Below are 27,500 nucleotides of genomic sequence, written 5' to 3' on the forward strand. Positions count from 1 at the left end.
TTTGAAATACTGAATTTGAATGCTGGGGTTTATCTTTTGATTGCCATGCTATGTAAATTTTCATTTACTGATTTATTCTTGCAATTTCAGGATTTGCACGCCTGTCAGGGGAGTCAAGAAGAGACCTTCCCCCAGTATCCTGGGTTCTGCCTCCAGGATTGTCAGCTCGTGCTTTGGGGGGAATATTTGAGATGGATTGGATATCCAGGTAATTCTCTACTTACAAATGACATTTTCTCTTTTTAATTAAGATCACAAATGTATATCTAATTTACCAATTGGTAGAGATTACTCTTGAGCAAGGTTTCTTAACCTGTTTCTGCCGGGACACGCCTCGCAGTGTCATAACAAACTGCTCGAATTGCGGAGTGCGGCTGTATACTGCGGCGAAAGAGAGTTAACTTGGGTACAGGAATCCCTTGGGGGTCCACGGATGAGTTTCAGAGGGTCCAAAAATTTAACATTCATGTGTGTGTGTGTGTTTTTCAATTGTTTACTTTATAGTTTAATCATACTTTGTGTATCTCATATATGTATGAGACAATCATATCTCAGTAAATAAAGTACATTATACAATTTGCATGCAAAGCTGTGTTCATGTGCATATTTCTGAGAAAGAGGATCCATAGTGTTTATAAGATTCTTAAAGGGCCCTATGACTCAAAAAGGATTAACCCCTTGGATCCGGGGGATGTGACCATCACATCATGAAAAAATCTGGGTCATGGCAGGTGACATAAACATGCCGTCACGGGAAAATCTGGCTCTAGGCTCGATGACATGAACCTGATGCCATGAGCATTGCGGCTCGCCACGAGTGCACAAACCTATTGGGAAGTTTATTTTTTTAGTTTAGCAATTTTGCATTATTCCCTTACATACATACATACTTACATACATATATATATATATATATATATATATATATATATATATATATATATATATATATATATATTTAATCCCTTGCCGACGGATACGACGGGTAGACACGTGCTTTGCCCACTGTTAGTACTTGTTTGATTGTTTATACACATAGATGGCTATACTTGTACTAAGTCACCAATGAGCCAGTTAGGAGTACTGCCCGTCTCTCCCGTTCACCCTTTTCTTTGATTTACGAAATATTTTACATTATCTTATTTTGCTGTTACTAATATTATAAAACATTATAATAATTATAATGTTTATAATAAAAATAACACCATCGATATCCATAGCACTAGTAAAAAACACGTTTTTCCCGCCAATTCAAATCACGTATGGTCACAAGGTCTACTAATTGACTCCTTTGTGGCTAAGCACTAGCAGAGCCATCTATGAGCAGAAATTTCACAAAAAATATAGAAAATGGGCACAGCATTTTCCCCATTTTTTGTTCATTTTCCCCGACGGCATTGGGATATATATATATGTGTATGTATGCATTACCTGCATTCATATCTCTCTCTCTCTCTCTCTCTCTCTCTCTCTCTCTCTCTCTCTCTCTCTCTCTCTCTCTCTCTCTCTCTCTCTCTCTCTCTCTCTCTCTCTCTCTCACTCTCACTCTCACTCTCACTCTCACTCTCACTCTCCAACTCTCAAGACCTTTCCCCTATTTTATACATAGGTTTTGTGTATGTCACATTCCCTAATACCACTTGTATATGTATAGATATGACATAGGCATACTGGTATTAATGATTATGCATTTTGCATTTGCAGGAAGGATCTCTCCTTCACCAAAACTCAGCATCTCTATAATCCCTGGAATGAAGGCAAACCAGTGAAGATTGGAAGAGATGGTCAGGTAAGAGTGCAAATGGATTTTTTCATCTATTTGATTTTTATGCCTTCTGTTGTGGTTTTCTTTTTTAAATATTCCTGAGCATCCTATAGAAAGTAGAATGAAGCTTGTATTAAGGTAAATCGGGATGATATAAGTCTCATGAATTTTATAAGATCTGATATGGCTTGGTTTTCCATTACTCTTATTACCTATAATTCACTCTTTTTTTAGAAACTCAGCATGCACTCATTATTTTTTGGATGTTTTATCCTGTTTATTTGAATCTCCAATATTGTTCTTACTCTAAGATTAAGCAGTCAGGTTTGTGAGGACTTCTGTTTGTGAGGGAATGAATGTTGATTTTTGTCTATCTGTCTCTCTATCTATCTTGCTTAGGTGTCTCATTGCAGATATGAATGAACCATTGTCACCTGTAAGATGCTCTTATAATCAAATTGTCAAGACGCTGAGTGAGAATGTGAGAGAGAGTGAGAGTGTGAGAGTGTGAGAGAGTGAGAGTGTGAGAGAGTGAGTGTGTGAGAGTGTGAGAGTGTGAGAGAGTGAGAGTGTGACAGTGTGACAGTGTGACAGTGTGACAGAGTGAGAGTGTGACAGAGTGAGAGTGTGACAGAGTGAGAGTGTGACAGAGTGAGAGTGTGACAGAGTGAGAGTGTGAGAGTGTGTGTGTGTGTGTGCGTGCGTGTGTGCGTGCGGTTGTTCGCAAGTGTGCGTGTGTGTGTGTGTGTGGTGTGTGTTTGTGTGTTTTTCATATACGTGTATACAGTAATATGTAAAAGAAGAGATAGAGTACAAAGGAATGAAATTATAAACCTACAAGAAGTATGTAAGTGAACAATCTAAAGTCCTGTTTGCTATTGCTTATGTGATCGCAGTAAAGACCAAAGATTAAAATTTGCTCACCTAAGGTAAGGTATTGATTTTAAATTGTCAATTTCATTGACAATTAATCTGCTATTGTTTTGCTTTATTAGGAAGGAACAAACCCATGTTACACTGCAATGAAGATTTATTATTATTATTTGTATATAAAGATATGGAAAAGGTGTATATGCTCAAAGTAACATCAGTGCCTGTAAGCCCAAATTAAATTAATTATTTCAGTATTCCATGAACTTGTTTGGAAATGTGTTAAAGCTTTAATTGAATGAAAAAGTGAGTAACTTAATATTGAAGATGTAAAGCAAGATTTTAAAATATATGTCTGCAAGATCTGAAGGTATTTTGCTTGAATAACAACTTTAGTGAAGGGATCTCTTTTCACTTAAATTTAATGCTTAAGGTACTCAAGCAGAAAAGCAAAAAGAATCTTTATCTCTATTTGTAGGAGATTGAACCAAGAGTAGCTGAGGAGCTTTGTCGACTCTTTCCCAAAGATGATGGGGTTAATCTCACACCAGTCTTGCACAAAAGCAAGCGAGCAGCACGCGTTGCTCGGGCCAGGGGGCCTCTCCGCCGGCCACTACAACCAGCAGGAGACCGCCGTGGCCGCCCCAGAGAACGTGGAAACTTCCGGGGCCGAGGGGACGTAAGCTTCAGGTGCGTCACTACCACCAAGGTTCAGTCACGGCTTGGAGAGTTACATATATTGATGTTGCCAGTGATGGCTCTCTGGGTAATGATAGCTTCATCTCTCACCAGTGCACAACTAGTACTGTGGCCATCACATTACATAACACCACACATGTTGCAGTTTGAAACTGATTTAGTAATGAAACCCTATAATTCTATTATGCAACAGCACACATGACCCAGTTTTAAATAAGTGGAAATCAGTATTTAGACAGATTCAAGACAATTTTTTCAGTATTCATCACAAACAACAGTCAGTGCTGGTCTCGGGTTGAAGTTGTGTTGTGGAAGGAGATGTATGGTAGCATTCTCTATGGTGGCAACAGTGGCAACTAGCAGATAAGACTCTCCAGTATCCAATACAGTAAATGGACTGACAGTCAGTAAGTGGGTGGCAACGTGTCACGGATTCTGCTAGTATCAGGGTAAACACGTGAGACTGGCATGGCCCCTAGTGGGTCAGCCCCACTCACTCCCTCAGTGTCTTGTTACCGCTCTGTCTCTCACCCCAGTGCTGAGGACCCCTATCCTCTCACAGGACTCTGTCCCTTTCTCTCTCACACAACCTGGCTAGTGAGTGACACACCCACCACAAACATAACCAGTGCAGTGCGTACCTCCACATCAGTTAATACCTAACTACCATCATCAAGAGCAGGCATAGACTAGGTGTTTCCTTTTGATAATTAGAACTTCAGATAGTAGAAGAGTAAATATATGCTGGTAAATAAGTTCTACCCAGTGGACTTGTCCGTCAGTATATCTTAAGAGACCATTATCCAAATAGTAGTATAATGAACTTTCAGTGAAAGTAGTGAGTGGTTGGGTCAAGTCCATATACCAGCAGTAGGTGACACTCACTAGCAGGTTGGCACAGAGCCAGGCCCCACCATGTGGACTCGGCTTAGCTGTAAGGTATTGGTCATAAACTTTTTTGTAAGGTAGTGTCTTGCATGGACTCGCTCAAGCATTCAGGACCAAGTGTGTTGGAGATCCTATAAGTTCACACAAGAGATTAATAGGTGACTGAAGCCCTGAGCTAAGTCATTGATCAATGAGAGAGTATTTGCCTGGCTAGTGAAATAGTGTGGGGGATATTAGTGAGTGAGAAATGATCAGTGAAAGTGAGAAGTGAAGTAAAAGTGAAATGGTGAAATATCAGTGCATTGTGTTGCGCTCAAGACAGCAAGAGGGCAAGTCCCTGCCATCTGTATTGTCAACACAACACATCATCTTCGAACTTGGTGAGTATGCCAATAATTATTCATACTTTTTCATATTCAGTGAATCAGTATTTATCGAGGAGTCCTTCTCTCTTTAAAAAGAGCAAACCATATCAATGCCTTTTTTATTGATGGTCCAGCTATTTTTGAGAGCCGTTGGTTTGAATTTTTTTTTTTTTTCTAGAATCATGATAACTGAATTCATGTTGCATAAGAGGGAATAAGTAGTTTTCAATTATTTGTGTAAATATGACTAAAGTCATCAGGAGGAAAATACTAAAAGCTTATCAAAGGTTGATATTTTAGAATGCATTATGAATTTTAAATAGTTGATACAGCTCTTTTGCTACTCTTAAAGGAGTAATGCAAGAAACCAATGACATTGTTCAAGTAAGGACAGTGGCGCAAGATAGTTACTTAGTACTGATGTCTTTGTCATAAAGATATAACCCAAGAATGTTGACCTCGTTTATGTGGTCCAAGTTGTTGCTGCTCTCAGCTTGGCTAGAAGTTGTTGTTGGCTTTGAACAATACATTGAAAAAAAAAAAAAAAGGGTGTGTGGGAGTGAGGAGTGGGCAGAAGATGGGGAAAGTATGTGTTACTTTGGCTGGATTATCCCAGTTGATAGAAAAATCTGGTTTGCTATACCTTTTAACCCCTTGGTGACGGGTGAAGAAAACTAAAAAAAAACAAAAAAACTACGCTCTGGCGATCAATGGCAACGCGCCAACTTTGAGCGCGGGAGTTCAGTACATCAAGCCGAATCAACAGCTTGTAGTTCTTTGGCGCGCCGCCACAGCGTACAGCTACACGCCACATTTCGAGCTGTTTGTTTTGACATCTATAGACGTGACCCGTCGTTAAGGGGTTAAAAGCTATTGACTATATATATGTACAACCTGAACCGCAGGACTTTTTTTCTGATATTTTCAGTATTCTCTGGGACCTAAGGAAATATTACTGGCTTTAGCATTGAACCAGTTTCTCATATAAAGTATTTTTTCAGCTGGGTATTTTTTAATGGTGTTGCCAAGTTGGCCTGTTCAGATGGTACTCTGCTGCAAGTTGTCAAGTTTGGGCTGGGGACTTGGTATATTTCCTTTAGATAATTACACTTTTAGAAGAAATATATGCAGGCTCCAAATCCAAGAAATGACCATTCCAAGACCTTATCAGGCTATGGAAATTATTAAGGTTCCTGGAAAGAGCACTAGGCTGATGCCATCTTTTTGCAACAGTGATACAAGTTCCCACGAAAGGAAAGCCTATACAGAGAATTGCAAATGCTACAAAAACTAGAAAGGAAAAAAGCTGAAGAAAGGGTACATGTCTCGTTGAAAGTCTAACTTCCAGTTGTTTGGGGGTTTCTTGACTATCAATTTTTTTTTATGGATTTTGAAAGCGGTGTGGTAAAATGCATTTTTAAATGTGAGGAAGTTCTTTAGAGTAATTAAACATCATTATAACACTTGGGAGCTTAATCACTTCAAATCACTTTTTTTCAGGGATGTTTTTCTCTAGCTTTTGCTCAGAACAGTTTTTATATGCTTGGAGATGGAGTTGCTAAAATGAAACTTTTTGTTCATGCAGTAACCATGTTTTCTGGGAAATACAGGAAGTTGATCTGCTATTGAAAATGTGGATAATGTTTGTATCTTCTGAGAACGAAGTGTCCTGAATTGAAAATATTGTAATATAATAATAATAATGCAATATTTTTTTAATTGTAAGTTGAAGATATTTTGATATTTTTAAAAATAATTTAGGTTAGATTGCATTATGATCATCAAGTCTACAGTAGTGTAGAGGGAAGAAATGGATAATTCTTTACTCTTTGAGAATGGAAACCCCACTGACTTCTTTCCATCTTCCATGAAGTCAATTGTTTGCATAATTCAATTGATATTATTGGTTTATGATCTGTATATGTATGCAGTCAAGTCTTAGGAAAATAATCCTTGGGTAAGTAAAGATGAAAATCTAGAGAATTCATTTACATGCAAAAAAAACTTTCTCTCTCTCTCTGTCTCTCTCTCTCTCTCTCTCTCTCTCTCTCTCTCTCTCTCTCTCTCTCTCTCTCTCTCTCTCTCTCTCTCTCTCTCTCTCTCTCTCTCTCTCTCCTTCTCTCTCTCCTTCTCTCTCTCCTTCTCTCTCCCCCCCTCCCTCCCTTTTTTCTCTTTCCTTTTTTTTCTCTCTTTCTTCTCTCTTCTCTCTCTTTGTCTCCTTCTCTTTGTCTTCTCTCTCCTCTCTCTCTGTCTTCAATCCCCTGTCGTCTCTCTCCTCTCTCTCCTCTCTCCTTTCTCCTCTCTCTCTGTCTTCTCTCTCCTGTCTCCTCTCTGTCTTCTCTCTCCTGTCTCCTCTCTGTCTTCTCTCTCCTCTCTCCTCTCTTGTCTTCTCTCTCCTCTCTCCTCTCTCCTCTCTTGTCTTCTCTCTCCTCTCTCCTCTCTCCTCTCTGTCTTTTCTCTCCTCTCTCCTCTGTCTTTTCTCTCCTCTCTCCTCTCTGTCTTCTCTCTCCTCTCTCCTCTCTTTCTTCTCTCTCCTCTCTCCTCTCTGTCTTCTCTCTCCTCTCTCCTCTCTGTCTTCTCTCTGTCTTCTCTCTCCTCTCTCCTCTCTGTCTTCTCTCTGTCTTCTCTCTCCTCTCTCCTCTCTTGTCTTCTCTCTCCTCTCTCCTCTCTGTCTTCTCTCTGTCTTCTCTCTCCTCTCTCCTCTCTGTCTTCTCTCTGTCTTCTCTCTCCTCTCTCCTCTCTTGTCTTCTCTCTCCTCTCTCCTCTCTCCTCTCTTGTCTTCTCTCTCCTCTCTCCTCTCTCCTCTCTGTCTTTTCTCTCCTCCGTCCTCTGTCTTTTCTCTCCTCATCTCCTCTCTGTCTTCTCTCTCCTCTCTCCTCTCTTTCTTCTCTCTCCTCTCTCCTCTCTGTCTTCTCTCTCCTCTCTCCTCTCTGTCTTCTCTCTGTCTTCTCTCTCCTCTCTCCTCTCTGTCTTCTCTCTCCTCTCTCCTCTCTGTCTTCTCTCTCCTCTCTCCTCTTTCTCTCTCCTCTCTCCTCTCTCCTCTCTCTCTGTCTTCTCTCTCCTCTCTCCTCTCTCCTCTCTTCCTCTCTCTCTGTCTTCTCTCTCCTCTCTCCTCTCTCCTCTCTCCTCTCTCTCTGTCTTATCTTTCCTCTCTCCTCTCTCCTCTCTCTCTGTCTTATCTTTCCTCTCTCCTCTCTCCTCTCTCTCTGTCTTATCTTTCCTCTCTCCTCTCTCCTCTCTGTCTTCTCTCTCCTCTCTCCTCTCTCCTCTCTGCTTTCTTCCTCTCTCCTCTGTCTTCTCTCCTCCTCTCTCCTCTCTGTCTTCTCTCTCTCTCTCTCTCTCTGTCTTCTATCTTCTCTCTCCTCTCTTCCTCTCTGTCTTCTCTCTCCTCGCTCCTCTCTGTCTTCTCTCTGTCTTCTCTCTCCTCTCTCTCTCTCTCTCTCTTCTCTCAATTTGTCTTCTTTCTCTGTCTTCTCTCTCCTCTCTCTTTGTCGTCTCTCTCCTCTCTCCTCTCTCTCTGTCTTCTCTCTCCTCTCTGTCTTCTCTCTCCTCTCTGTCTTCTCTCTCCTCTCTCTCTGTCTTCTCTCTCCTCTCTGTCTTCTCTCTCCTCTCTCTCTCTCACTTCTCCCTCCTCTCTCTCTCTCTCTTCTCCCTCCTCTCTCTCCTCTCTCTCCTCTCTTCTTCTCTCTCCTCTCTCTCCTCTCTCCTCTCTCTCCCTCTCTCCCCTCTCCTCACCTCTCTCTCCTCTCTCCCCTCTCCTCACCTCTCTCTCCTCTCTCTCCTCTCCTCACCTCTCTCTCCTCTCTCTCCTCTCTCTCCTGTTCTCCTCTCTCTCCTCTCCTCCTCTCTCCTGTTCTCTCCCCTTTCTCCTCCTCTCTCCTTCTCTCTCTCTCTCTCTCTGTCCTCTCCTCTCCTCTCTCTCTCTCTCCTCTCTCTCTCTCCTCTCTCTCCTCTCTCTCCTCTCTCTCCTCTCTCTCCTCTCTCTCCTCTCCTCCCCTCTCTCTCCTCTCTCTCCTCTCTCTCCTCTCTCTCCTCTCTCTCCTCTCCTCTCCTCTCTCTCCTGTTCTCTCCTCTCCTCTTCTCTCTCTCCTGTTCTCTCCTCTCTCCTGTCCTCTCCTCTCCTCTCTCTCTCTCTTCCCTCTCCTCTCTCTCTCTCTTCCCTCTCCTCTCTCTTCCCTCTCCTCTCTCTTCCCTCTCCTCTCTCTCTTTCTCCTCTCTCTCGTTCTCCTCTCTCTCTTTCTCCTCTCTCTCTTTCTCCTCTCTCTCTCTCCTCTCTCTCTCTCTTCTCTCTCTCTCTCTCTCTCTCTCTCTCTCTCTCTCTCTCTCTCTCTCTCTCTCTCTCTCTCTCTCTCTCTCTCTCTCTCTCTCTCTCTCTCTCTCTCTCTCTCTCTCTCTCTCTCCTCTCTCTCTCTCCTCTCTCTCTCTCTCTCTCTCTCTCCTCTCTCTCTCTCTCTCCTCTCCTCTCTCTCTCTTCTCCTCTCTCTCTTTCTCCTCTCTCTCTTTCTCCTCTCTCTCTTTCTCCTCTCTCTCTCTTTCTCCTCTCTCTCTCTTTCTCCTCTCTCTCTCTTTCCTCTCTCTCTCTCTCCTCTCTCTCTCTCTCCTCTCTCTCTCTCTCTCTCTCTCTCTCTCTCTCTCTCTCTCTCTCTCTCTCTCTCTCTCTCTCTCTCTCCCTCTCTCCCTCCCTCCCTCCCTCCCTCCCTCTCTCCCTCGCTCCCTCCCTCCCTTTCTCTCTCCCTCGCTCTCTCCCTCTCTCTCTCCCTCGCTCTCTCCCTCTCTCCTCGCTCTCTCCCTCCCTCTCTCCCTCCCTCCCTCCCTCCCTCCCTCCCTCCCTTTCTCTCTCCCTCGCTCTCTCCCTCGCTCTCTCCCTCTCTCTCTCCCTCTCTCTCTCCCTCTCTCTCTCCCTCGCTCTCTCCCTCGCTCTCTCCCTCTCTCTCTCCCTCTCTCTCTCCCTCCTCTCTCTCCCTCCCTCCCTCCCTCCCTCCCTCCCTCCCTCCCTCCCTCCCTCCCTCCCTCCCTCCCTCCCTCCCTCCTCTCTCCTCCCTCTCTCTCTCTCTCTCTCTCTCTCTCTCTCTCTCTCTCTCTCTCTCTCTCTCTCTCTCTCTCTCTCTCTCTCTCTCTCTCTCTCTCTCTCTCTCTCTCTCATAATGTTATGACATTGCAAACTATGCATTCTTGCTAGATGCATGGTGTGAGACAGATACCTTGTTTTGTTGTGGTACTCAGGTTATGCATTCCTGTGTTTGTTGAAGGACATGGTTACACTATTTGAATTCCATATACGTTGCAGTTGCTTCATGTTCACAAACTTACTATTTGCACATTCCGGTCACACTGTTATTTTATCGGCTTTTGTTGGTGTTTAAGATATTGAAGAAAAAAAAAAAATTAATGATCCAGCTGCTGTAGTATGAAAGATATGGACATACATCAGTATGTATGTATGTATAAATCCCCTTGGTGACGGGTGAATCACCGCCTCGTAGTGCTTTGGTACGCTGCATGCCACATTTCAAGCGGTTTGTTTTCACGTCTATAGACATGACTTTTTGTTAAAGGGATATATATATATATATATATATATATATATATATATATATATATAAATATATATATATAAATATATAAAATCATATGTTATATATTATATATATTTATATATAGTAAACTCAAAACTATCAATTAGATAAATGACCCTTGTTCGAGGGTGGCATCTACTATGATGCCATGGCGGCATATTGCCAATGCTGTGGGTGGCCCATACCAATTTACCCGTTTGGTGGACCGCACAGCCACTGAAAAAACCTATGTATCTTGGATTAAGACCATGTCATACTAGAAAACTCTTTTGGTGCAGTGGCCATCCTCCTCATACTCATTACCAGGCAGGAACAGTGCAGCTGTTGTATTGTCAAGATTATCATTATTGTTGCAGTGCACATGCTACTTTCTCAGATATATGTGTACATGATTTAATTTTTATTATAGAGATTTATTCTGTGAACCATTGAGAGGCTTATTTGTACTCGATCATTGTCCTCCTGGCCTTCAAAATGATGGGAGGATTATAGACCATAATTTTTGCAACATAGGAACAGGTTTAGGAACTTACCATCATAATTGCCAAGGGGTTCTTGTATATATTCCCATGTGTAAATATATATTCTCTCTCTCCCTCCCTCCTTCCCCCCAAAGCATATCTTTGTCAATTTTAAACCCTTGATGACAGGTGGAAAAAAAAAAACAAAAAAACCCAATGGCAATGGCAACATGCTGATTTTGAGCGTGGGAGTTCGGTACATCAAGCCGAATCACCGGCTCGTAGCGATTTTGCACTCCGCTGCGTCATAACGCACGCCACAGATCGAGCTGTTTGTTTTGACACCTCAGCGTGTGACCTGTTGGGAAGGGGTTAAAACTAAAGCTAAAAGTCTGATATTTGGTGTTAATAATTGCAATTATTACAAATTGCAATTATCAACAGTAGTGGCCCTTTAGGTCAACAAGTCTGGAAACATGGACTTAGAAGATTTCTGATTGTTCTAGAATGATAAAAAATGCCCCTAAGATAGGAAACTACATGGGTTATTTATTTGAACAAATTTCATGTTACATAAGCTAATCTTTGCAAGTCTTAGAGGTATCTTCACTAAAGTTATTTCAATCATTAGTCGTTCAGACTCAATGAAACCTCAAGCAAAAATGTTACATCAGTACAATCTACGGCCAGTCCAACAACTGGAAAAGTGGCAGTTGGGGTAATCCCAAACATTGTTGCATATTGACATGGTGTTGAAAGGTTATCATGTCAAGTTTACCATCAGAAGGAGTTAGGTTCCAGAAATTGTATAAACAGTGTACCATTGATTATGAATTCTGTAAAAAGGAAAGGTCCATAAACATTAGACTGTCGTACCAAGCCCATCATCAACTTTTGGTTTGTCTCCTGCTATTCAGAGTCATTTGCAACCGTTATATCAACTGACCTTTCCACTCTTGGAAACTCACTTCATTTCAGAATATGAAAGTATCGAGTCAGTCCTTACTTTGAATTTAATAAAGAAATTTGCATACATAGATATCTTGAATGCTGCTAAGTCTTTGCCTTCAAAACAGTGTAGAATTATGTAAACTGTTATTTGTGGTGGATTTACCAATCTTTAGAATGTGCTTAGAATCAAGTATTCTGATTCTCTACAGATTCTTCATGAACAGATTTGATACTTCAGTCAGATTGTATTCGATACTCAGTTCTGTATTTATCAAGGATTGATCCAGACTTCATAGAGTTTGGTCTTTGATATATCAAGAGCTTTATTATCCCCCCCCCCCCAATTATATTTCACTCAACTACTGCACATTTGAGGCTCAAATCTGAAAACAGTTGCAGAAGAGACATCCCACAAAATGAATAAAAATGAAAGAAAAATTAAGCCATATTTGTATGATGTGGTCAGGGAGAGGGGATAAAATTGGCTGATCTCTCTGGTTGGAGGAGACTTGCCACACAATAGTTTATTCATTTATGCTGCAAATTTTTTGTTCACATTTTTTGATAACTTGTATAACTTACGGTTACTGTGGTTTAAAGAATGCAGCAATGTCACTTGCAGAGTTTGTCAATGATTTGCTGATTCTGCTTCCCTTGCTCATGATGGTCCCTTTTATTTCTCTAGGGTTTTATTAAGAGGTAGAGATTTAGGTGGACCTTTTATTTTGCTGAAATAATTTAAGAAATAACTGTGAAAGGCTGTGTAGAGGATGATGATTCTTGTGTATATTACTAACTTAGTTGAAAATCAGAAGACACTTGGGATTACTTGATGTCAGGTTTTAAAAAGCTTTTAGTATTTTACATTAGAACATATTAATAAAAGTGCATTGGCAGTGGTATTAATTTAATGAAGAGGAAACTTCCAGTGAAAAACTGGATGATCATTCAAATATTGGAATGGTAAAAATGCAAGGAAAACCCTGTATATCGCACACAAAATATTGATAGGAAAAATCATGAAGAGCTGTGGTAGTAAAGTTTGCTAGACTTTTACTCCTTGTCAGAGTAGTTTCTGCAGCCTATTTCTTTCCACAACTGTGCTTGCAAGAGAAAAGTTTCCAGTTGTTATTTAGAATCTAAGGCAGTACTATTAGTCAGTCATTATATGAACATACACTGTGATTGATGCATTATTAGGACATATTAGGTTCTAGATTTGATTTTGAACAGAAGAAAATAAAATATTTTGATATTCTAGCAAAGAAAGGAAAGCACTCAAATATATTTATTTGTAGAATTTCAAGCCCAGAAGTCAGTCCCTGATATTCCAAGTAAAAATTTTACATTTAGATGTAAAATCCATGTATACAAATCTGAAGAACACAATATAACCTGTCTTCCTAAAGTTGGAGGTAAAATTATGTAGCAGAAATATCGCAAATATGAAGGCATATCTAAACAATAAAATGCAATAGAACCAGATCAGTGAAAAACAGAATGAGAGTTGAAACAAGAATAATATTAATATTTTTCTTGCTTTTCCTTATAAAAGGAGATATTTACACAATCAAGAATCTTTGACCAAAAACATGCATATACTTAGTCATGTGACATCTGATTGTGATATGGTGAATCTTTCACTCACACCAGATGTTTTTTAATTATATTATGTGTAGTCAAGCCTAATCTAAGTTGTGTGTACTAAACCTTTGCTTCCTTGGTTGGTCCTGGCTACAGTCATTGAGGAGAGGCAACCCTTCTGAAGTCAGCTTTTCAGTCACTTTCTTTGTTACTGCAACCAAGACTGTACAGTTGGGGCTCGATCTGTGCTTCAGATTTTTTACTTCAGTGGTTTCATATTTGAAATCCAGTGCATGGCTCAGTATGGCACAGGTAATACCATTGAAAGTTTGTGTTGGCGATATGCTACCTGTGAAGGTTACAGGTTAATATATAGCATGCTAAATACATCCTCTGTGTGACTGAATTTATATGTAGCTACAGTAACACATTTTGTGTTATTAGCTTATGATATGTGGATGTGCAGCAATTACATTTTTTAATTGTCTGACAGTTGGCCCTGGAACATAGACTGGATGTTTCATATCATGATGAATTGAGGCATTTTAGCCTGTAACCAAATAACTGATATACTGCATTTCCTGGAGTATGGGGCATCTGCAACATAGAGTTCCATAGACTTCTACCAAACTCTCCATACTTGTATTTCATGTAGAACATTGTTCTATGTCGCTCTCAGTTTTTGTCATTTACTGCACACCATGCAAAAGGGCATAACAGGTAAAGCTCCTGGATAAGATAGTTGCTTGGTTGATGTTTATCACATAAGTACATATCTTTTGGTATTTCTTTCTGCCCATGAATATTACATGCCTATTTAATTATATGCCTAGTTAACTATGCAGATTATCTAAAACATCATAACCATGTATTATGAAGAAAGTTCAGGTAGTAGATTTTATTTTCTGTACTATCATTATTATAATGATAAGTCCTTATCTTCAGAAAAATTTGTGCTATGCTATTCAGTCTGTGGCGTACAGCCACACGCCACAGATCGAGCGGTTTGTTTTGACGCCTCATAGCGTGACCTGTCGGGAAGGGGATAACTGGTCAGTGTCTCCACATGAACTGTGCCTGAAGTATATAACCCCTTGTTGTTTGGAAATCAGATTTCATACACTCTTTTCAGTATACTTGACAAGAAAAGTCAGAAGACAAAATGATGATCTGTTTTGTGGCAGACCATTTAAATATACTTAAACATTGATGAAATTGAACAAAGAGCATTTTGTCTGAAAGGGGTCACCATTTTTGTTAGAATGATGGAGGAAGTCCTATGAACAACTGAATATGGCAGTTCCTTGTGTTTCAAGGGTTATTGTTAAAGCTGGTGGAAGTGAAAGTGAAAGCTTCAGCAGGTGGAAAGACGAGAGTAACATGTTAGTGCTCTAGAAGTAATCTTTGATTTTTACCTCGATGGAGCTAAAGATGTGTTTATTATGGAATGTTTTTGTGTGTTGTAGACCATGCTAACAAGTTTGACAGTAGTAGTCCCATCACCAACAATGTATCAAGAAGAATTAAAGGATTGTGTTACTTGACTAGCTATAGTAGCTGCAAATAGGAATCAGATACCTCTTGATTCAAAGGCTTAATTATTAGAGATTGGTGGTTTCTGGGTCATACAGAGCCATATCTTCCATGGGCAGAAAGGATTGTGCTTATTTAGCACTACAGTTTAGTGATTATACCCATTTCAAAGGAGTATTTTTTTAAAGATTCGTAAGAATGCTGGCTTTGGAAGAATTTTACAAATTTCTAAACAGTAGACCTTTAAAATGTTCCTCTAGAATCACTGTGCCCCCTACAATTTTTGGATGGTATATTCCTACAAATTTACCTCCAAAAATCATTAATTTCACAAAAATTCAGATTTCTGACTAATTACATATCTTTTAATTAAAGACTAAGACACAGTAATAGTAGAATGACAAGGCAGTATCATGGGTTGCTGGAGAAGTTCAGGAACCTTGCAAGCTTGCCACAAGTTGCATAAAAGAGATTACTTGTAGATGATGAATAAATGAATCCTAGGTTAGTAAACTTTCAGGGATTTTGCTTTTTTCTTTTCATTTTTTTTTTTTTTTTCTATTTTCTTGGTTATGAGATGATTAATAAATGGTTGATTTTGACAATTTTTGAGATTTATAAAAGGTGATGGACTTTTATATTTATAGATGTATATAAATATATATAAAAGTATGTAGCAATATATATATGTAAATATATGTATATAAATGTATGAATGGTGAAAACACTACCGTGTTGATAGAGAAACCCACAATAAATCTAGTTTTACATTGTGGGTTTTTCTACCATATATATGTGTATATATATGTATATATGTGTGTATACATACATATATGTACATATATATGTATATACATAAATATACATATATATTTATATACATAAATATACATATATATTTATATACATAAATATACATATATATATGTATATATACATATGTATGTATGTATATATATATGCACATGCACAAATAGATACATAAATAAGTGAGATAGAGATATATTGATATACATTCATATAATTACATTGGATTATTATGCCAGGTTTAGTTCTTCTGTACATATACTTAGTCACTTATACTCATGTATATACATACACACACATACACATATATATGCACATATACATATATATATGCACATACACATATATATATATATATTTATATATAGACACATACATATATAGTATATATATACATATATATGTATGTATATATACACATACGAGTATATGCATAAATGTATATATATATAGATATACTTATAAATATATAGACATACATATATATACTTATATATATATAGACATATATATATATATGTATTTATGTATATGTATATATATACATGTATACATATATTTACATATGCATAGATATACCTATGTGTGTGTATATATATGTATTTGTATATGTGTATGTGTATATATATTATATACATTATATATGTATACATATATGTCCGTGTGTGTGTGTGTGTGTGTGTGTGTGTGTGTGTGTGTGTGTGTGTGTGTGTGTGTGTGTGTGTGTGTGTGTGTGTGTGTGTGTGTTTATATATTTATATATTATTTATATTATATATACATATTTATACACATACATATTTTTACATATACATATATATAGTGCATATATAAATGTATATTTATGTATGTATGTATGTATGTGTATTTATGTATGTATATGTGTGTATATATATATATATATATGTATATGTATGTATATGTATAAGTATATGTGTGTGTATATATGTATATATATGTATTTTATATATACATATATATATATGTGTGTGTGTGTGTGTGTGTGTGTGTGTGTGTGTGTGTGTGTGTGTGTGTGTGTGTGTGTGTGTGTGGTGTGTGTGTGTGTGTGGAAATATGTATGTATATGTATGCATACATAGAACATGATTAAATTTGTATGTACATATTGTATATATATTGTACATATATATGTATATATACATATACATACATGTATATATACGTATCTATCTATCTATATATATGTGTATATATATACATCTATATATATGTATATTTATATGAAATATATATCAATACATATATGTAGAATATATATATATATATATATATATATATATATATATATATATATATACACATATACATACACATACACATATATATCTTATATATATGCATATATATATATATATATATATATATATATATATATATATATATATATATATATACATGAATACTATGCTAGAAGAACCCACAGTGCACAAACTAGGTGTGTGTGTGTGTGTGGGTGTGTGTGCGTGCGTGCGTGTGTTCGTGCGTGCGTGTGTGCGTGCGTGCGTGTGTATGTGTGTGCGTGCGTGCGTGCGTGCGTGCGTGCGTGCGTGCGTGTGTGTGTGCGTGTGTGCGTATGTGTGTGTGTGTGTGTGTGTGTGTGTGTGTGTGTGTGTGTGTGTGTGTGTGTGTGTGTGTGTGTGATAGATAAATATATATATAAATAGATATATGGATGGACGGATGGATGTGTGTGTATACACACACACACACACATGAGTATATGTGACTATGTATATGTCCACACAAATATTTTAACCAGCCTTATTGATCCAATGCTGTAACCTAGGACAGATCTCAGCTTCCACTTCACATAACTAGAGCAAGCCATTCACAGTGGCAGTTAACTGAAAATTCTGATTAATGCAGTTTTGAAAAGCTTCTAAAAAGTCAGTAAAATACATTATATTTCTTTTTTTAACTAGATATTTTGTTGAAAGAATGGAAGAATGCTGGCTTCAGGAAGAACACCATCTCCATGCTCTGAATTGTGTTCTTACCCTCTGTAACAGGCAGCACAGGATGTGTCACAGAAATTTTCATAAGTTATAGACTATTTTGAGTGTGTGCAATAAAAAACATCTATTAACATCTTGATACAGCATATTAAATGACAGATGAAGACCTTGGAAAGTGGTAATACAGAAAGTGAGATAATAACATTGCAGTTGGGAGGCAGTTAGTCTCCACATGGCACACGTGTTTGTGTGGGCCAGGCCTGCAAGCCATACGCTCAGGAAATTGGCCTATCAAGTAAGCCTAATGCTTGAATAGTGGACTACATGCAGGCTGAGAGGTACCTGGATTTATTTGGTAAAGAAATGATATTTCATCATATTGTTAGGCACAGAAATTTTACCAGTATTGGTTTGATTATATCCACTGGCTTACATAATTGTGACTCGATTCCTTTGTTGATGCAATGGCACTGCATATGATGTTGCCTCAGCAGTAATTGTACATGTTATGGCTAAAATCTGATTTGAGATGGCTTTATTTAAACATGCTAACATAGACCTGCTGCCAATGACTTAAGAAAATTTAAAGTTTAAGGTTTCAGAGTTAGAATCTCCTCTTCGATTTTAGTGGTCTGCACACTAATTAACTGATAAGGTGTCAGCAATGTAGTGGGGTTTGACAAGTTAACATGGTGAAGAATCCAGTTGCAACCTTCGATTGGAGCTACACAAGTAAAAATTCAGAAATAAAGGATTTATTTATTTATCTTTTGCTAGGCAGTCTAACTTCTGTAGAGATTTTTTTTTTTTAAATAGAGAAATCAGTTTGAAATATATACACAAACACTAAACATATAGAAGATATACCGTTAAATTTGTTGAATTGGAGAGAAATATTTAATTAATGATACCTTTGGATTAGTCTGCCTTTTTTATCCACAACTGGTTATAATGAATTCTTGAATATATGCCATAATTACTATTATTCTGATTTTGACAAAGGCATCTCAAGTTGAGAAGTACAAGATCTTTGATTGTAGTTCACATGTTATGGGCCATTTCTGCCTTTAATTGATATTAACCATGTTTATATTAGATGCACACCAGGTCAGGATTAACTTCTCTCGTGGTATAACTTTTTATTCGGGATAATCTTCATTAGGGTTTCCCCTAGAACATTGTTTTGGTTAGGTCTTAGCAAACCTAAGGAATTATCCCTGTGTGACTGTAATTTCTCCATGTATGGAAATGGGCTGACAAAACATAACTTAGAGAGAATATTTTTTCCATTTTTATAATTTGATAGGTTTATAGAATTGATGCTCTGAAATATTACATTTTGAGTGTATAAGGTGAGAAAAGCAGTTGCTATCAGTTTATGAAAAAAATGTGATAATTAATTTGTTTACTATTTTTTTATATTGCCATCTCACATTATTCATAGTGTCAGTTATGGTCTAACCATCCAAAAATATTGCAAAAATTGCATCAGTCTTTGTAGATATAGACTAGATAACTTTTTCTTGAGTCTAGCAAACGTGCAAGTTGGCAATTAGATTTTGAAAGATCATATTTTGTGGAGGTAGCCTGCTTGTATGCTACAATCAGTAGATTGATTGCAAGTTATTGGAGAGGAAGAAACCATCACCCTATATTCCTCACAATTAGTGTAAAGATTTAGTTCATTTTCTGCAAACAACTGACTTGATGCCATCCCATAATTTCCTCACACAAATGGCACTACCTCATTAAGCAATAGTTTCATTTTTGTGAAAGATAACTGAAAAATGTTTTTGACATTATTGTGGCAGAGGATTGATTGTATGAAGATGTTTTTTATGTTTTATTTTATTTATTTATTTTTTTCTTACTAAGAAGAAGATCAGAAATATGGAAGAAATTAGATCTTCTAATTGACAAATACCCATGTTATGAGCAGCCAAGCCTGTTGAAGTTCAATTGTTTGGCCCATCATGCACACATGATGCAAGCATCTGAACACTTCTTTTGGGTCTGGTGGACAGCTGCAACACATATGTAAAAATATTTTCATCGAAAACATGCCCTTTTTCAACTGGCGATCTGGGTCTTCACTCAGCAGCCATTCTGGTTGGAGAACTCCCCCAGGTCCTTAGTGAGACCCCACAGAAATATATTTGAGGCAGTCCATCAGGGAATGGCTCAGCTGTTTTAGCTCATGTGCCAATACCAAGGTATTGACTTCCAAAAAATCAATTAAGTGCTCCTGAAGAGAAAAGTATGTAATTTAAAAAGTTCTTTAAAATGATACAGCTGCCAGTATTTTTTGAAAATGTAAATGTTCCTGTTTTACATGTCTATCTATATTCATTTATTTATTTACTTGTTTATACAAATTTCTGTGTAATATATACTCACATAATATATAGATGTTATGCTTCAAATAGATGTTATGCTTCAATTTTTAAGCTCAGCGAGACAGACGATGATTATGACTATTATTGAAAAAACTGTTTCATAATATTCATTATAAATAGGATAGCATAAAAGCAAAATGTAATGTTGCACTATTTCTTGAATGACAAATCCCAGAAACAATCAGTTGGTCTTTAACATTTGTTAAGGCAACATTCCTAATTCCCATACTGAATGTTCCAAAGTTCCAATATTGTTAAGAGGATATAGCTGGGCTTTTATAATCACATCATCATCATACCATCTCTTGTGATTGAGTGAACAGTAGATTGATCAACATTTAAGTATAGATCAGCAACGGCCAAACATCCCTTCACAAAACTTTTCCAGTTCCTTCCCTTTGCTGGCAAGCATCATGACCTCAGTGCAATTGAAGTATTTACTGACTTTGGAAAGCCTAAGAACTATCATCATTGGAGCCTTAAAACTGTCATTGCCATGGCATTTTTAAATGCCATCTGGAAGTTGACCCCACCTAGGCCAAGGCATCCATTGTCTTTGAATTTCAAGTCATATATGTAAATTCATGATTTTGTCTTGAATGATATGTTTATATTTTTAATGGTGGTCTTAACCACTTAGAGGTGAGTGAAGCATAGCAATTATTGTTGGAGGGAAGGATAGGGAATGTGCCAGAGTACATTCAGTTACACAGACATATTACATTAAACAAAGGAGATATGGCAGTGAATGGTCCCATATTCTGTTTATCCATAGAAGTTGTCAGTTACTGGTCTTTGCTTCTTATGGCTATGGCAGTGGGTAAACAGCAGCATAGAAAGTCACTCTTACTGTCTACAATGAAGGACCTTGCAGGATGTTACTGGTGTTGATGATTGAAGAGTTGAGACATGAGGTCAGTAAGAAGATCTTCCGCACAACCTTGCTCTAACTGAGAAAAAGAGGGTAGCTCTCATTTTTATTGTTTGCAGAAATCATTCAGAGGCCGTATGTCTTGTGCTGATTGGCTAAATACTGGTCGAGTAATTATCCCTTGGATATGAGAGTCACTGGTGAAAAGTTACAAGAACATCAAAGTAAAATACATGCAATAAAGTGTATATTCATCACATTTTCTTTTGTAATAAATCATGTAATAAATCATCCACGTATCATCAGTTTATGTATTTATACATAAAAAAAAATGTGGCTCTGAGTAGCTTAGCCACACTTCCCTGACTGTAAGAATTGAGTGGTAGGAGCCCTAGGAGAAGGGGGGGGGGAGGGGGGAAGGGATGGGAGGGTGCACTTGTTGGCTTCTAATGTTTTGGGGAGATTGGGTGGAATGAGAAGCCACCCCAACAAAAGGCCCAGTTAGGGGGGAGGAAGTACAGGAATAAGAGGAAAAATAGCTCTCTTGTGGCCTTGAGGCTGGAGGGAAAAGGCCAAACAGTATCAAATAAACTAGTTCCCTGCATCCTTGTCTCAGTCTGTCCTGTCAGTCTATTGCTCTGTGGAAGCATGTAATGCCAGTATGCTCAATCAGTTTGGTTTGGATGTAAATTACCAGTATTTTTAACTTCCTTTAATTGGGCAAAGCTCATGAATGTCAACCATGCAGACTTTAATAGTTGACTGTACTTGGAAAAGAAATATTGTAGCACATGTTAATAGTGTCATATATCTGTTTGTATTATCTCTGCCAAGTTACATTTTCATTGACATTCAAAGACTTACCCATTTATCAGCTGGAGTACACTAAAGTTCCTGTGATAAATTTGTACAAGTGTGTTGTCTATGAGCCAGAGATCAGTAGATTAGATTTTGGTGATCTTAATCCATGATTGAATGAAAGGATTCTGAAGCGGGCCTGCATCCAATAGAAAATTTATTTTATTTTAACATTTTGTAGTAGACTTCTGTATTTTGAGACTAGGATTTTCATCAATGTCTCTTCTCTTTTTACATATCTAAGGATATTTACAGAGGGTTATTCCTCACCAAATGATGGTATTGTATAGGTGTGTTGTTTAAAAGGGGGGGGGGTGTGTGTGTGTGTGTGTGTGTGTGTGTGTGTGTGTGTGTGTGTGTGTGTGTGTGTGTGTGTGTGTGTGTGTGTGTGTGTGTGTGTGTGTGTGTATAGTATTTTATATGAAGAACATGAAAAGCTCAAGAATCAGGATGTTTTTCTTCTTCATCAGGCAAAACAAAAGTTGCTTTACAGAATAGAGACATTCTATGTTTTTAAAGAACTTCATGCATTGCCCTTCAAGTTATTGATGTACCTCATTGATGCCAGAAGGTCTTTCACATACAGATGGCTCCAGAAATGCTTTCGTCCCTAAGGTGTTACTCACCTGATCTCAGCCTGTTAGCCCTTCTCCTTGATTTTTAAGATTAAAAGATATTTATTGCTGGTAGTATTTTTGATATCATAATAGTCATCATGTCAGTAATGATGATAAAAGTAACAGTAACAATAATATCAGATTTATATTCAGTTCAGTTCAGACTATTCAGTCTTAACAACCTTGATCAGTAACTAGTACAAATACTTTTGAATTACTGGTACTCATATTTCACATTTGTGTTGCAACCAGCAATTCTTGTTACTGTGAGTGTCAATATATATTCAATAAACATATATCGGAACATCATGCTAAATTGGTACTATGTAGACAAACATTTGGAAGGCAGTACCTTTCCAGTGATTGAGGACTACTTAGACTGGACAGTAAGAACCCATGGCACACACAGTCAAGCCTGCTCTATAATCAGCACTGAGTGGGTTATTGGCTTTCTGTCACAATAAGTATGATGATATATTGATATTTACATCTTTATCAGTCAGGCTGTTGACCTGATTAGTTAATTGGATTAGTTTATATTGATAATTGGGTAGTCACGGTTTGAGAATTCACAATAGAAAGTGTGTATTAAATAATATTTTGTGTAAGTGTATATATGAATGTATGTAGGATATAGATAAACATAATTGAGGGTACACAAGTCTGCACAAACAGAGGTTTGTGCAGACTTGTTGCCCACAGAAAGTATTGCCAGGACTGTATTTTTTTATTTTTTCTTAGAAAAATATAGGGATTATCATGTGAGGGCAAATTTTCTTGTATATTGTGCAATCCACAATTTACACTAGTCATTTACCATATTCTTCAAGTTATTTGAGAATGCACACTTCAGTCTAAACACTTATTTGTAAATAATTGGAATGTTGCTCATTCAAAAAAAATTGTCATGCAACTGCACAACATTATTTGCCAGATTTCAAGGATTACAGATCCTTATTACCTGTGAATAATAAGCAGGATTTCAGTAAATAAAGCTTAGGTCTGGCTCCCCTATGCCTGGGCCCAGTCAGAAGAACAATAATCCTGACTTGAGAATGATTTGAGAAGCTCCTATTTTCTTGGACTTGGTTTATTATGATTAATTATATTTTGATAAGCAGTAAAATGTTTATCTGTTGTTTTTTTTTTCCCCACCAACAGTCAGCATGTGATGTTTGTAAAGTGTACAGATCAGATGGGTCATTGGACTTTATTTGAGGGGACATTCTAATCTGTACAGTAGTAGAAAGTACAAGATTGACAGTAATTTGCTCTTTTGTGATAAGCCTTTTAGAAACTTACAACACCAGTTCAAAAAGTAAACTTTGTGATTGAGTTATTATTTGTTGTATAAAAACATCCAGGATGTGCAAGTTGTATACATGCTGCCAGTACACTGATTTAGTCATTTATTATTATTTTTATTATTTTTACTATTATGATGATTCTGATGAATGACTTGAAAAACACCCGCATCTGAGCAGGACTCAAACCTTTGCCACTCCTTTTGTTGGGTCTTGTGCACCAGGTGGGTCAGTGCTCTTTCTGGGTCATGCCTGGAGTGGCAGAGATGTGAGTAGATAGGTAATATCTGTGGAGCTAGAATGATCCTACGTGCATAATCCTTTTGCTAGGTCATGTGGTCCGGTGGGTTTAGTACTGCGATTTCTGGGTCATATCTGGAGTGGCAGAGGTTTGCATTCAGATTTGGGAAGGCTGTTATTTACTTTTATTAGTGAATTACTATATTATTAAATTTTACATTATTATTATTGCTGTTGATATTTTTTTTTACTGATGTTGTTGATATTTTTTTTATTACTATTATTGTTTCTTTTCCATCAGTATTTGTAATTCATTTTATTATTATGATCATCATTATTATTAGCTGTTATTATTGTTATTATTTTTATTATTATTGCTGTACTGAATTGCACTGAAAATCAGACAGGAAGATTTAACAGGTGAAATAACAGGTGAAAAGGAAATCTTGTATAGACGGGGAAATCTTTATTGATATTTTCCTCCTGTGTCTCTTTATATCTTAATTCCTCATTTTCTGTTTCAAGAAAAGGATATGAACTTGGTTATAGTCCTTTTGTTATTCAAAGCTGTTTATTTTTACTTATGGCTTTTATTTTTTGTTTTGATTCATGAGTGTTCTGTCAAGCTGCTCAAATCTTGGGCTCAGGTGTTGGGTGCAAGCTGTACATACTCATCCTACTTATATTTCTGCATACCCCCTTGAGAGTATGTTAGGAAAACATTCCTTCAGGCTTTTATTGTTATTTTGTGGTATTAGTGAGGTAGCTTTTGGATTATTGCGGTAATGATATTTAACATTACCCTAATTTCAAATTATATTTTTAGAGTTCAAATAACAAAGAACCATGTTAAGATATTCTTAACCATATTATATAGCTCTAGGAAGTTATTGTTTACAGTACCTACAGTGACCAAATAGTTCTAGTTATTTGGGAACTGTCTTATGATTGTAATTTTGTAAGAATATTGCACACCCTACAAGGAGCATGGTACTTCAGATTGGCTACGAGATGCCTCAGATATATAAGTAGTTGGATTGGCCATTGTCTGAATAGATAATAAATGGCTTATTACAGTAATCTGATATTCATCTATTTGTACAACTAAGGTAACGCACAGTAATATACACTGATAAAGATGACAGGTATACTTAGAACACCTCAACTTTCCCTGCTTGGTAGGGTATTGGATACAAGGCCAGAAAAGATATGCAACTAATGTATCTCAATAATTTCTTAGAATTTGAATATTCAAATCTTGTCATGTATATTTTATGGCACAGACAGATCTGCAACTGCATGGTGCATGGTTCAGCTCCCTGGTGTATTTACAGTCTAAAACCTGTCAGTGTTTATCCCATCCGAGATTAATGATTGGTGAACGGTGCAAAAAATTTTACCCTTGGTAAGATGTATAGTTGTAGGTTTTCTCCAGTTTGGGCACAGGTACTTTGAATAGAGTACAGACACGTGTGAGGATCAGTTCAGTTATCTGTGTCGGTGTTTCATTTCTTTGCTGTTTTTGGGTATTATGATCAGGTTCTCTTTGTGTGACATTGCTTTGAAGGGGTCACTCTTATGGGCGTATGCAAGAATCTTGGAAATTTGGTCATATCTAATGTTATTGCTTGCCTATCTGCATAGGGTTCACTCACTCACATAGGAAAATTCCTTCTCTTGAACAAAGTTCAAATTGCATCAAAGTTTTGTTGGACTTTTAACTATATACCTGCTAAGTGTTTTATATCATCTTGCACACCTTTAAACAAAGAGTGACCTTAATGCAACAAAACATTTGCATAATAATACTTTAAACTTCTTAAAATCACCCACCAGTTGTAAAATTATACCTGTCAAAAATTACACTAGGAAATGTACACGATATGTAATAAAAATTGCAATATATTTCAATGAATATTAACAGAAATTACATAAAGCTGTAACTATCAGCAGAAGAAGTCTAATATAAACATCAGTCACTATTACCAGTAAAACTAAGCTAATGCTAAAAATGATACTGATGCATGAGTCCATTTTCAATGTGAATATTAATATTTATGGTACAGCCATCTGAAAACTATAATTTACTTCCCAGAAAAGTGACACTGTATGTATGTACTATAAATCAACTTTGACATGCATGCTAATGAGAGAGTGAGAGTGAGAGCAAGTGTGTGAGTGCGTGTTAGTATATCCCATTATTTTGAAATTACCATATTGAGAATATAGTATCAGGGTTTGATTTGGTGGGTCCAGTTTCACTTGCACTAGAAGCTGCTTTGGTGATCTTTTTTATTATTGTTATTATTATTATGATTATTGTTATTATTGTTATTATGATTATTGTTGTTGTTGTTAATATTATTTTTTATTATCATCATTATGAACATTATTATTATTAGTTAATTATTATGATGGGAGTGATGATTTGTCAGTCAAGGATAATGAACTCTACCAAAGGCTGTCACCGAGGTTCAGTCAGTGTGAGGTACTTCTGTATTTGAAAATCAGTAGATATCTTGTACCTTGTGAGTTAAAACCCAATGTGAATGCTAATATTGTAATGACTTTTTGAGGTTCTTCATATAGAACTTTTATCCTGGTCAGAATTGATTTATTTTCCACAAAAGTATGAATCTGCAGTAGTAGAATGCAGGCTGTTATATGGATTGGGTTGAATCCAGTCTTTTGATTTCAAAAAATAAATTCTTTGAGTGGATTAACAGTAACATATTACAGAGTGGAAAATAACCCTGACCATCCCAACTCTCCATTTTGTCTGTTGAATTTGTATTGTGATTAAAAAGAGAATAAAAATGTATATTTACTATGATATGGAAACAAGATGCATAATTAACTTTTACATATTTTTTTGTTTGATTGCTTTTCTTGCTAATATTCTGATTACACAGTTAAAGTATATTTTATAGAGGAGAGTGTGAAAAGGTGTTCCTAATATAGGAAGCATATGTTCTAATTTAACTAAATGAAATGTTGAGGACCCCCCCCCCCCCTCCCCCCTTCCTATTTACAAGTGGATTTGTATAGTGGAGATAGAGGATCAGTTAATTTCTTTAGCTATTGCCATATATTTGAGTATGCCCCTTGAAGTGTGGGGCAATTAATTATTTATGAGAAATGAAATTGTTGCAGAAATGGAAGAGGGAAGGCAAAAAAAGGTAGGCCTACAGTGAATAAAATAGGGTTTTCAGAGATGGCCATGGTGAGAGACAGGAAATGTTAATTCACATCACTTGTCATTTGTGTGTCATTGTCAGATATCATTTGAAATCAAGAGTAATTTTTTTTTTATATAATGTCTTCCTATATGTAATGATAAGGAGAGGGAGATTATTACAGATAACAAATCTCCAAATACTGCATTTTAGTCACATCTGTTTCATCTTGTGTTTTACATTGTCCATGGCACCATCAGTCGTTCATGACCAATTGGTCCCTCCCTCCCTGGACTCATTTGGAAGTGACCTCTTGTCAGGCAGGCTGGACAGGCTGGACAGGCTATGACATCTTAAGTATTTGTTGAAGGGAGGGAGCCTGCATTTAAAGTCAATTATGTGATAATATAGTCACCAGATGCAATTTTGATTGCCTAATGTATGTCCCTGTAGAAACCATCTGTAATGATCATAATAACAGTGGTCATGATGATGATAATGAGAATTTAGGGTTTTCTGGCAGGTTCTTGTGATCAGCCAAATTGTTTATCATGCTTTTATAT

General features: G+C 37.1%; 1 protein-coding gene across 5 annotated transcripts in view; it reads left to right on the forward strand.

Moving 5' to 3' along the window:
* LOC125027918 (YTH domain-containing protein 1-like) overlaps nucleotides 1-27,500 on the forward strand; it is a 53,230-nt gene that overhangs the window by 7,527 nt on the left and 18,203 nt on the right. For 3 of the 5 annotated variants that reach the window (XM_047617064.1, XM_047617066.1, XM_047617065.1), the window contains exons 7-9: nucleotides 91-208; nucleotides 1,705-1,789; nucleotides 3,114-3,325. In XM_047617064.1, coding sequence (XP_047473020.1) covers nucleotides 91-208; nucleotides 1,705-1,789; nucleotides 3,114-3,325 — 415 coding nt within the window. Of the gene's footprint in view, nucleotides 1-90; nucleotides 209-1,704; nucleotides 1,790-3,113; nucleotides 4,603-27,500 lie in introns of all 5 variants that reach the window. The other 2 variants (XR_007115068.1, XR_007115069.1) reach the window with 1 other exon arrangement.

The sequence above is a fragment of the Penaeus chinensis genome, chromosome 8 (genome assembly GCF_019202785.1).
Source record: "Penaeus chinensis breed Huanghai No. 1 chromosome 8, ASM1920278v2, whole genome shotgun sequence".
Taxonomy (NCBI): Eukaryota; Metazoa; Arthropoda; class Malacostraca; order Decapoda; family Penaeidae; genus Penaeus; species Penaeus chinensis.